Source organism: Dipodomys ordii, unplaced genomic scaffold (genome assembly GCF_000151885.1).
Source record: "Dipodomys ordii isolate 6190 unplaced genomic scaffold, Dord_2.0 Scaffold14, whole genome shotgun sequence".
NCBI lineage: Eukaryota > Metazoa > Chordata > Mammalia > Rodentia > Heteromyidae > Dipodomys > Dipodomys ordii.
In genome coordinates, this window is record NW_012267230.1 from 2,044,941 (window position 1) to 2,054,610 (window position 9,670).

The 9,670-nt window shown below is 51.2% G+C and overlaps 1 protein-coding gene across 1 annotated transcript; it reads left to right on the forward strand.

The window, feature by feature from the left end:
* Positions 1–4,919: 4,919 nt before the first annotated feature.
* Positions 4,920–8,422, forward strand: Chp2 (calcineurin-like EF-hand protein 2). Its single transcript, XM_013011500.1, has 7 exons — positions 4,920–4,998; positions 5,442–5,514; positions 5,601–5,681; positions 5,790–5,920; positions 6,095–6,156; positions 7,727–7,849; positions 8,369–8,422. Exons 1-7 carry the CDS (start codon positions 4,932–4,934, stop codon positions 8,420–8,422), a joined length of 591 nt encoding a protein of 196 aa, XP_012866954.1. The 5' UTR covers positions 4,920–4,931.
* Positions 8,423–9,670: the final 1,248 nt, after the last annotated feature.

A 9,670-nucleotide genomic window follows, 5' to 3' on the forward strand; every position in this document is an offset into this window, starting at 1 on the left:
ACCCGTCTCTCTCCCCCCCCCCCCCCCCGCCACGGGGCTGGTCAGATTTCCCACTCATACATTCTCCCAGCAGTCTGTCTCCATTAACAGAACTTATAAACTAGCTGACACTATTTCAGGAAAGGGCTGCCCAAAGATCTCCTAGTCCCAGGAATCTGAGATGATAGCTTCTCATTGGCCCAAAGGACTCTGCAGATGGTGTTGAGCATTTCTGTGTGGCACACTGTGATCACGTGTTCAGAGTCACACAAAGAAATGGAGGATGGATGCATGGTGGAGGATGGATGGTGTGAATGTTGGATGTAAAGACAGAAGGCAGGAAAGCCAAGGAATTCAGATCACCTATAAGCCCGGTAAGACCCAGAAGCAGACTCTTCTCTAGCTTCCTGGCCACATTGTCTGCTTTGCTCACTGAGACCATGCAAGGTGATGCATTGGCTTTGCTTTCAGCCACTAAGATTGTGGTGATTTAGTACAGAAGCTACAGGAAACCAATACACTCTAAAAATGATTACTTGTATGTTTCTCTTTCTTTCCTTCCTTCCTTCCTTTTTTTTGCCTCAAATCCTCACTTCCTGTTTTATTGTGAATAAAGATGAAAATCCTCACAGGGACCCACAAATCTCGTAACTAGGGGCTGCCTGAGCCTATCTTTATTTTTTGGCACAGACCCCTTCATTCTTCTTTTCTATGTGTTCTTACTATTCTTTATACACTCCAGACCCACCTTTGCATTTATACATCAGGGTCTTTGCACATGTAGTATACGCACATTTTTTTTCTGCCTCAAATGCTCTTAGATAATTGCTTGTCTTACTTCCTCTTCTCTGAGTCTTTACTCAATGTCATCTCATCACAAATCCCTCTGTTAAAATCTCAAGCCTCCCCAGCCCTCCCTTTTCTCTGCTTTGTCTTGTCCCTCCCTCTTATCACCATCTTATAAATGGTAGGCTTTCTGTTTTGGGGGTTGACCTTCCAGAATGCCACCTTCATGGTCGAATACATGAATGAATGTGCATCTTTCATCTTTGGGGTCTTCTCCTGCCTCTGGGCTCCAGGAGCTGGGTCTGTCTTACTCTCATTCTAGTCCCCTTCCTCATTCACGCCTGCTGAATATACAATCTCACAGGACAGCAAGAAATGGGAGGAACAGAGTTGGGGACTGCCACCTCAGCCCACCAGTGGAGGGAGACCATTCTGCTCCTTCTCTTCTCTTCCCTGACCTCCTTCACTCCTCCTGTCCATCCATCCATCCATCCATCCACCCATCCATCCATCCATCCACCCATCCATCCATCCATCTCCATCCATCTGCCCATCCATTCTTCTCTTCTGTTCCATTTCCTTCCTGTGTTTTCTTCTTTTTCTGTTGGAGATTGACCCCAGTGCAGGTGATTCTCTTGTGATGCTTCTCTTGCCTGTGGCTCTTCTTGCTCGAGTGTCTCATAAGGCCCTGGAAATGAGACAGAAGGGGAAATGGGTTGGGATTTTGAAGTTGTTTTGGGCAGCTGTGGGGTGGGGACTAAGGGCCACCTACTTGCTAGGCAGGTCCTCTGCCACTCAGGCTACATCAGCCCAGGATTCGTGGAAGGAACAAGGGAATTAGGATGTGAAGAGTTCTTCTACTTCTGTGTGTCCTTTTACCCTTTGTGTTATTGTAAGTGTTGTGTTATCGATTCCCTCTTTTTTCTGTTGTTGCTGTTTTGCGGGACCAGTAATGGAGCTTGAACTCAAGACCCTAGTTTTTTTTTAAATCAAGACTGGTGCTCTACCACTTGAACCACACTTCCACTTCTGGCTTTTTGCTGGAGTTAAGAGTCTCAGAGACTTTTTTGTCCTGGCTGATTTTGCTGCAGGAGCCTCACATCTCAGTCTCTTGAGTAGCTAGGATTACAGGTGTGAGCTTCCAGTGCCTGGCTATGTTATATATTTCTAATCAAGCAGCAAAGCTCCTCTAACCCCTCCCTACTGGGTGCAGTTTACAGAAGCTGGAAACAGCGGCTTTTAGAGGTTGAGGCCCCAGGGAAAGGCATTCTTGAAGACTACTGGCTTCTTCCGTAGTGGCCTGCCTAAGTGCTGTTCCTTACATGCCTTCTGCTTCCTGTCACATGCCCCCTGCTTGGAAGTGCCACTCTATTATTTTATTACTGGCTGTCTCTCTGGCAGACATCTGTTGTTTAATCTGCCCAGGAGAGTACTTTTCCCTTTGGTTAAAAAAAAAAAAAGGAGTCACTTTCAGGAATTGCCCCTCCCTGTGCAAAGGCTTGTCAATCACAGATAGTCCTGCCCTCCCTAGTCTAAGGGTGAGTGGAAAGACCCCCCATTTGGCCACACAGGTGGGTGGGTAGGGGGTCTTTTCAGTGATGATTGGATGTCTACAGTTATGTTTTGAAGGTGTGTTGGAAATGTAATCCAAAGTTTGTGTGTTGGAAGTTTAATCTCCAAAGCAATTGTCTTGTGTTGGGAGGTGGGACCTAAAGAGAGGCTAGTAGGTCTCGAGATTTCTATACTCAGGAATGCATTCTCTGAGCTTTATTGTTGCTGGAGTAGATTAGTTAATGGTTGGTTGTGAGACTTGAACTCACTGCTTGGGCGCTATCCCTGTGCAATTTCCCTCAAGGCTAGCTAGCACTCTAGCACTTTGAGCCACAGCTCAACTTCTTGTTTCCTGGAGGTAAGAGTCTCTTGGACTTTCCTGACTAGACTGGCTTTGAACCTCAAATCTCAGCTTCCTGAGTAGCTAGGAGCACCTGACTTCTGGATATTTTTGATATGGAGGTGTTTTTTTGTTTTTTTTTTTTACTTTTCTGTTCAGGTTGGTCTTGAACTTTAATTATCTGGGTCTCAGCCTCCTAAATATGATTGGTGCTAGGCTTAGCCCAGATTTTTTCTTTCTTTTTTTTTTAAGGAAATTCTTTTTTATTTTATTTTATTTTGGGTCCAGTCGTGGGGCCTGAACTCTGGGCCTGAGCACTGTCCCTCAGCTCTTCAGCTCAAGGCTAGCGCTCTACCACTTGAGCCATAGCACCACTTCTGGCTTTTTTCTTTTTGCTTATGTGGTGCTGAGGAATCGAACCCAGGGCCTCAGGCATACAAGACAAGTGCTCTACCACTGAGCCACCTTCCCAGCTCCAGCCCAGATTTTTTCTATCAGGTAATCTTTTACCTTTTATAGAGACTATGGATTATATATGTAAGTATGTATATATATATATATATATATATAGACACGCACACATTGAGGTTTTAATTTTCATATGGTTAAATTGGTCGGTGTTTTCTCTGTGATTTCTACATTTTGCTTCATGCTTGAATGGGCTTATCTTGTCTTTACATCTATTTCATCTGTAAATTATTTTGGTTTAAGAAGGTAGAGGGACACCACCAGTGGCCCAAGCCTGTAATCCTAGCTACTCAAGAGGCTGAGATCTGAGGCTCCCAGTTTGAAGCCAGCCTAGGTAGGAAAGTGTATGAGACTCATCTCCAGCTAGCCACCAAGAAGCCAAGACTCATCTCCAGTTAGCCACCAAGAAGCCAAAGTGGAGCTGTGGCTCAAGTGGTAGAGCAACAGCCGTGAGTAGACAAGAGTAGTGAGAATGTGAGATGCTGAGTTCAAACCCAGTAGTGGCACACACACACACACAGTAAGGGGTAAGGGTACAGTTTTTATCATGCACAGGAGTCATGGCTGGGTGTCAGCAAGGAGGATGGATTTCCCACATGGTCTGATTCCTCATGGGTGCCTGACAGGAATCAAACTGAGTATGCCTGTTGCTTAATCTTTGGGGTATCTGAAAGAGAAGCAAGCACTTTGTAAATCAGTATTTTCAAGACCCATCTGAAGGAAACCACTGCCTTGGGTTGGTGAATAGACCGTGTCTCTAGCCCCCTCCTCTCTAGGGCAAATGTGAACCCTTGTAATGAGCTGTTCCACCCTCCCCTTACTTCTCCATAGATATACGTGCTTTGTGTGTGTGTGTATGTGTGTGTGTGGGGGTGTGCGTTCTGGAGTTTTTTGTTTTGTTTTTTGTTTTGCTGGGCTTAAACTCTGGGTTTGGGCGCTGTCCCTGAGCTTCTTTTTGCTCAAGGCTAGTGCTCTACCACTTGAGCCACAGCTCCACTTTGGGCTTTTTCCGTGATTAATTGGAGATAAGAGTCTCACGGACTTTCCTGCCGACTTCAAACCATGATCCTTAGATCTCGGCTTCCTTAGTAGCTATGGTAACAGGTGTGAGTCACAGGTGCGTGGCTACACACTTTTCTACGGTAGACAAGTACTCTACCACGGAGCCACATCCCTGGTCCCTGGGAAAACTAGGAATCTGGATTTTTTTGATCAGTCTGGATTGTAAGCCTTGGCTCAGTTATACAACAGAACTATATAGACAGATCCACCAACAGGTAGAGAAACGAAGCTAGACTGACTCGATGTACCTGGATTCCAGGGTAAGTCCTCCAAATCCAGAAGGCCCCTCTCCGGGTGGCCCTCAGCCCCAACCCAGTCCCGGGCCTGCCCAGAGGAGAGCACAGCAGACGGGACAAACGTCCCTCTTCGCTTCCCAGCAGGACTTGGAGATCTGGGGCCCAGGAGGAGGAGTTGGGGGGGGGGAGGAGGAGAGAGGGGCGGTGCCCGGCTTCGCCCAGCTCCTCCCCAGCCAGTCTCCAGTCTCAAGGCTCAAACAGCCCGTTGTTCGCGCCCGCCCCGCGGTGGCCTGCGGCCTCGGGGCATTGTTCTATCCCGCCGGGTCGCAGGTGGGAGGCGCGGAACGCCGGGGTTCTGCAGCCTGGCTGCTCTCCAGGCCGGCCGGCGTCCTTCGGCCCCGGGGTCACGGGGTGGCCGCGCCTGGGTTCCCTGGCCGGGCGCAGGGCGCAGGGCGCGCGGGGCGCAGCGGGGCGCAGAGGGGCGCGGGGCACCGGACTCCGGTTCCGACATGGGGACGCGCAGCTCCCACGTCGCCATCATCCCCGACGTGGATGACATCCGGCGGGACACTGGCTGTGAGTCCTCGGGGCCGGGAACGGGAGGCGGCGGGGCGCTGGTCGGGTGGATGGGTCCGCACATCCCGATCTGCGCCGCGCCCCCCCCACCGGGGCTGGACCCCCCCTCCTGGGTGTCTGCGATGGATCGCCGGGGCCCGCGTGGGACGGGCTGGGGTGGGGTGACTTCACAGGTCATGAGAGTCCTAGTTCAGGGAGGATCTGGGTTTATTTTTGGGGGGGATGTTTGGCGATGGGGTGCTGCACTTTGGCTCGCTGGCTTTCTGGGGGGGGCTCTCTGGGAACCACCCTGGTCTCAAATTTAGATCTTCCCCATGCCGATCCCAGCCCCATTAGCTGCGTCCGTGCAGGGGGAGGCATGGGGGACCCCCATAATCTGGGGGTGGGGTGGTGCGCGCGTCTTCCACGGAGGGGGGGGGCGCGTCCCTCATTCCCTCCCATAGTCTCTCAGGCCAGCCTGCTCCGTCTCTACCACCGATTTCGAGCCCTGGACAGGAACAAGAAAGGCTACCTGAGGTGAGGGGGAGCCGCTGGTCCTCCCACCCGTCTCCCCAACTCCGTTCCTGCCTTTGCCAGACCCCTTTCCAACTTGGTCTTTACAGCCGCATGGATCTCCAGCAGATCGGGGCGCTGGCGGTGAACCCCCTCGGGGATCGCATCATCGACAGCTTCTTCCCCCACGGGTGAGGCCTCCCCCCCCCTCCCCGGGAGTGGGGAGTCAGGAGTAGGGGGTGAGAGAGAGAGAGGGAGGGACGAGGCAAGGGACCAGTGTCTCCGCCCCCTGCCCGCAGGAGCCAGTGCGTGGATTTCCCGGGCTTTGTCAGGGTCCTCGCTCATTTTCGCCCGATAGAGAACGAGGACCCAGGAACCCGAGATCCCAAGCAACCCGAGCCTCTCAACAGCAGGATGAACAAACTACGGTGTGAGTTGGGGTAGTGTGTGTGTGGGGTGTGTGTGTGGGGGGGTGGGCACACCTGCCCCCTCTCCACTCAGAAGAGACGCTCCCAGGTGGGGGCCTCCAACCTCCCCTGGCGACCCTGCCAGCGCTGGGAGGGGCCAAGGAGACTCACCTTCCCCCCCTCCATTCTCTTCCCAGTTGCCTTCCAGCTCTATGACTTGGATGGAGATGGGAAGATCTCCAGACAAGAGATGTTACAGGTTCGTGTGGGGGGAGGGGGCGGCTTGGGAGTGGGCTTTGAAGAAGTGCTTGGGAGGGGGGGGGGTAGGGGTGGGTGGAGGGAGGAGGGAGGCAGAAGGAACCAGGGGGGGGCGATGGGTGTGGCCCAGTGTGGGTTTCCTGGGAGATTGGGGGTGGGGGTGGGGAGGTTGTGTCAGTGGAAATGAGATGTGGGGGACTTAGATTGGGAGATAGGGAGAACCCACCTTTTGAGAGGTCCCGTCAGGAGTGTTTATTAGTACGCTCCCTACTAGTAGCTGACTCATGTCCCAAGGTCTTGCACTTAATAGTGTTAGGAAACTGAGCCAGGAGGGTAGGAGAGTGAAGAAAGAGCAGACATTCCATCTCAACAAACCAGATCAACTCTAATGGAGTGACCTGAGGAGAGGCAGGAGACAGGAGGCATGGCGAAATCACAGCAGAGGTCAAGAGGTCTAAGGAGAGTCATGGTTAGGGGGCAGGTTCACAGGGAGCTGGAGAATTCAAACTCCCTACTTCGTGGCACAAGTCTGCCAGGTCTTGGAACCTACTGTCCATCTGCTTCTAGGAGTTCAGGTGCCTCTCACCTGGGGGTGGGGTGGGGAAGTGGATTTGGCCTCTGGAGTTTGGGTATAGTCCCCATCATCCACCAAGATGCCAAGATGGCGCCACTTAGACCAGTATCCATGCTTCAGGAGGACATCTTTGGGAACAGCATAGTCTTGGCAGGGATGGGGGAAGAGGTCAGGGATTTTGCCTAGGATGAGGTGTGATCTGACCACATGAGGGCCATGCCAGCTCCCAGGGGCCGGTGGTGTCAGCTGAGAAATGGGGTGCATGGGTGAGAAGGTGGAGATGGCTCCTTGGATCTGGTCTGAGAGGTGGAGGATGTATGGAGGGCAGGTTGTAAGGTTGCTGTTGTGAGCTGGGGCAGATTTATTGTTGAAGAGAGGGGTTCAAGGGAAGTTGGAGGGTGCAGAAGCAGGGGATTAGATAGGAGGTGAATGAGACCGGGTGCAAACCTGCTATAGAATGCCATAAAATTGCTAATAGCCATAGGAAAGGCTTGAAGGATGGGAGAGCAGCTTGTTTGCTTGTGTGTGTGTGTGTGTGTGTGTGTGTGTGTGTGTGTGTGTGTGTATGTGTATATGTGTACCTCTACTGGGTTTTGAACTCAGTTTGCATTTTTGCTTGCTCAAGGTTGGCACTTTACTACTTGAGCCACAGCTCTACTTTCAGCTTTTTGCTGGTTAATTAGAGATCAAAGTTTCCTGGATGTTCTTGCCGAGGCTGGCTTCAAACCAGGATCCTTGGATCTCAGTCTCCTGAGTAGCTAGGATGACAGGTGTGAGCCACTGGTACCCTGTCTTGAGAGAGTAGCTTTTTCACTTATTCATTGTGGTTTCTTCTTCACTCCCTTTTATGGTGCTGGGGAGTGAACCTAGTGCTGCTCAATTACTTGAGCCATGGCTCCCACCCTCTAGTTTGTTTTTGAGAAAGGGTCTCACACCAGGCAGGTTTCGAACTCATGATCCTGCTTGGCTTACCGCGGTCTCTTCTTTCACCTCCCAGGTTCTTCGGCTGATGGTTGGAGTCCAGGTGACAGAGGAACAATTGGAGAGCATCACAGACCGCACAGTACAGGAGGCCGATGAAGACGGGGATGGGGCTGTGTCCTTCCTGGAATTCACTAAGGTTGAAATGTCCCTGGGGAATGGCAAATTCACATCAGCTGTCTTTGGGACTGATGGACAGGGAAGTAAGGTTCAAAGAAAAAGGGCAGCTGGGGCCTGTGATTGCAGGTGCACCTGTAATCCTAGCTACTCAGGAGGCTGAGATCTGAGGATCATAGTTTGAAGCCAGCCCAGGAAGGAAACTTCATGAGCTCCGGTCTTCAATTAACCACCAACAAGCCAGAAGTAGAGCTGTGGACCAAGTAGTAGAGTACTAGCCTTGAGCAAACAGGAGCTCAGGGACAATGCTCAGGCCCTTGGGGAAAGAAAGAAGGAAAGAAGGAAGGGAGGAAGGAAGGAAGGAAAGAAGGAAAGAAGGAAGGAAAGGAGGGAGGGAGGGAGGGAGGAAGAGGGCAGAAAAATAGTTGTCACCAGGGCCTCTTGGAGTCCTAGGGAGTAGGCAGGGCCCTGGGAAAGAGGCCGGAAGATTAGAGGATTGAGATCTGAGCCTCCTGTGTCAACCACATCTATCTCTCCCCAGTCCTTGGAGAAAATGAACATTGAACAAAAAATGAGCATCCGGATCCTGAAGTGACCCATGAGCGTTGTCCTGCGTGCCGACCAGAATCTGCTTGGGGTCCATCCTCAGCCCCATGGTGGCCAGATCCCCTCAAAATACTCTCTGACTGCAGAACTTAACTCTTGGGGGCTCACGGGGAGCTCACTTGATCTCAGATCTGTCAATCTGCCCACATCATCTTCTGGTTGGCAAGTGACTGGAAATGTAGCTCAAAGGGACTGAAGTATGAAGAGGGACCTTATGGGCTCCCATAATGAAGAAGTGTGGAAGTATGTATCTTCAGGAACAGCCAGATCCAGGGCACCGAATGATGTTATTGGTCTGAATTTGCTCTGCTCTGTCTCAGCTCCAGCTCTCTTTGCTTTTGGCCTTATTTCTTGAAGCTTCTTCCCTGAGGACAGCAAATGACCATTGTAGCTTGAGGCTCGCATCCTCCATGCCTTCACTCAATGGGAAAGGCTTCCTTATTCCAAGGATTTCAAACAAAGAACATCATTGTTTGTCTGCTTCCCCCCCTGCTCGGCCCCTCTGGGAATCTTCTTCCTATCTCCAGGCCAATGGAGCAGTCTCATCCACCAGGCTTATGTCCTGCACTAATTCCCAGACCTAGGAAGTCTGGTCTGAGGACTCAGGATGGGGTCCTGGGGTGGTTTGAAAGGAAATTAAATACTGTTATCAGGGGGGAAGACTCTGTGTGTGTGTGTGTGTGTGTTTCTTTGCTCTGGCAAAGCATGAAAATTACTGCTCAGCTGATCAAATGGAAGGACCACTAAAACCTGTCCTTTTAAATGGGTTTCTGTAGTGGAGGTTGGTGGTCAGAGAGGAGATGATATAAAAACAATAAACAATGCAGGTTGTCCTGAGTGTATTCAAAGTCCTGGAAAGTAATCCTGCTGTGTTCACAGTTAAGAGGTTTAAACATCATTCAGCAGAGTGCACATTTTGTGGAGAAGCCTGGTGGATCCTATGTTTGGAGCCCAGCTCTCTGGTCATCTTTTTTTTTTTTTTGTCGGTCGTGGGGCTTGAACTCTGGGCCTGGGCGCTGTCCCTCAGCTCTTCAGCTCAAGGCGAGCGTTCTACCACTTGAGCTACAGCGCCACTTCCGGTTTTTTTTTTTTTCTGGTGGTTTGGAGATAGGAGTCTCACGGTCTCTCCTGCCCGGGCTGGCTTTGAACTGTGATCCCCAGATCTCAGCTTCCTGAGTAGCTAGGATGACAAGCGTGAGCCACTGGTCCCCCTCAGTGCCCAGCTTTCAAATTCTTA

What these genes read in the sequence shown, in the direction of transcription:
- Chp2 (XM_013011500.1), top strand. Translation starts at nt 4,932, where the DNA reads ATGGGGACGCGCAGCTCCCACGTCGCCATCATCCCCGACGTGGATGAC. An exon ending in CATCCGGCGGGACACTGGCT is followed by an intron (nt 4,999 to 5,441) that starts GTGAGTCCTCGG and finishes TCCCTCCCATAG; the next exon opens with TCTCTCAGGCCAGCCTGCTC. An exon ending in CCAGACAAGAGATGTTACAG is followed by an intron (nt 6,157 to 7,726) that starts GTTCGTGTGGGG and finishes TTCACCTCCCAG; the next exon opens with GTTCTTCGGCTGATGGTTGG.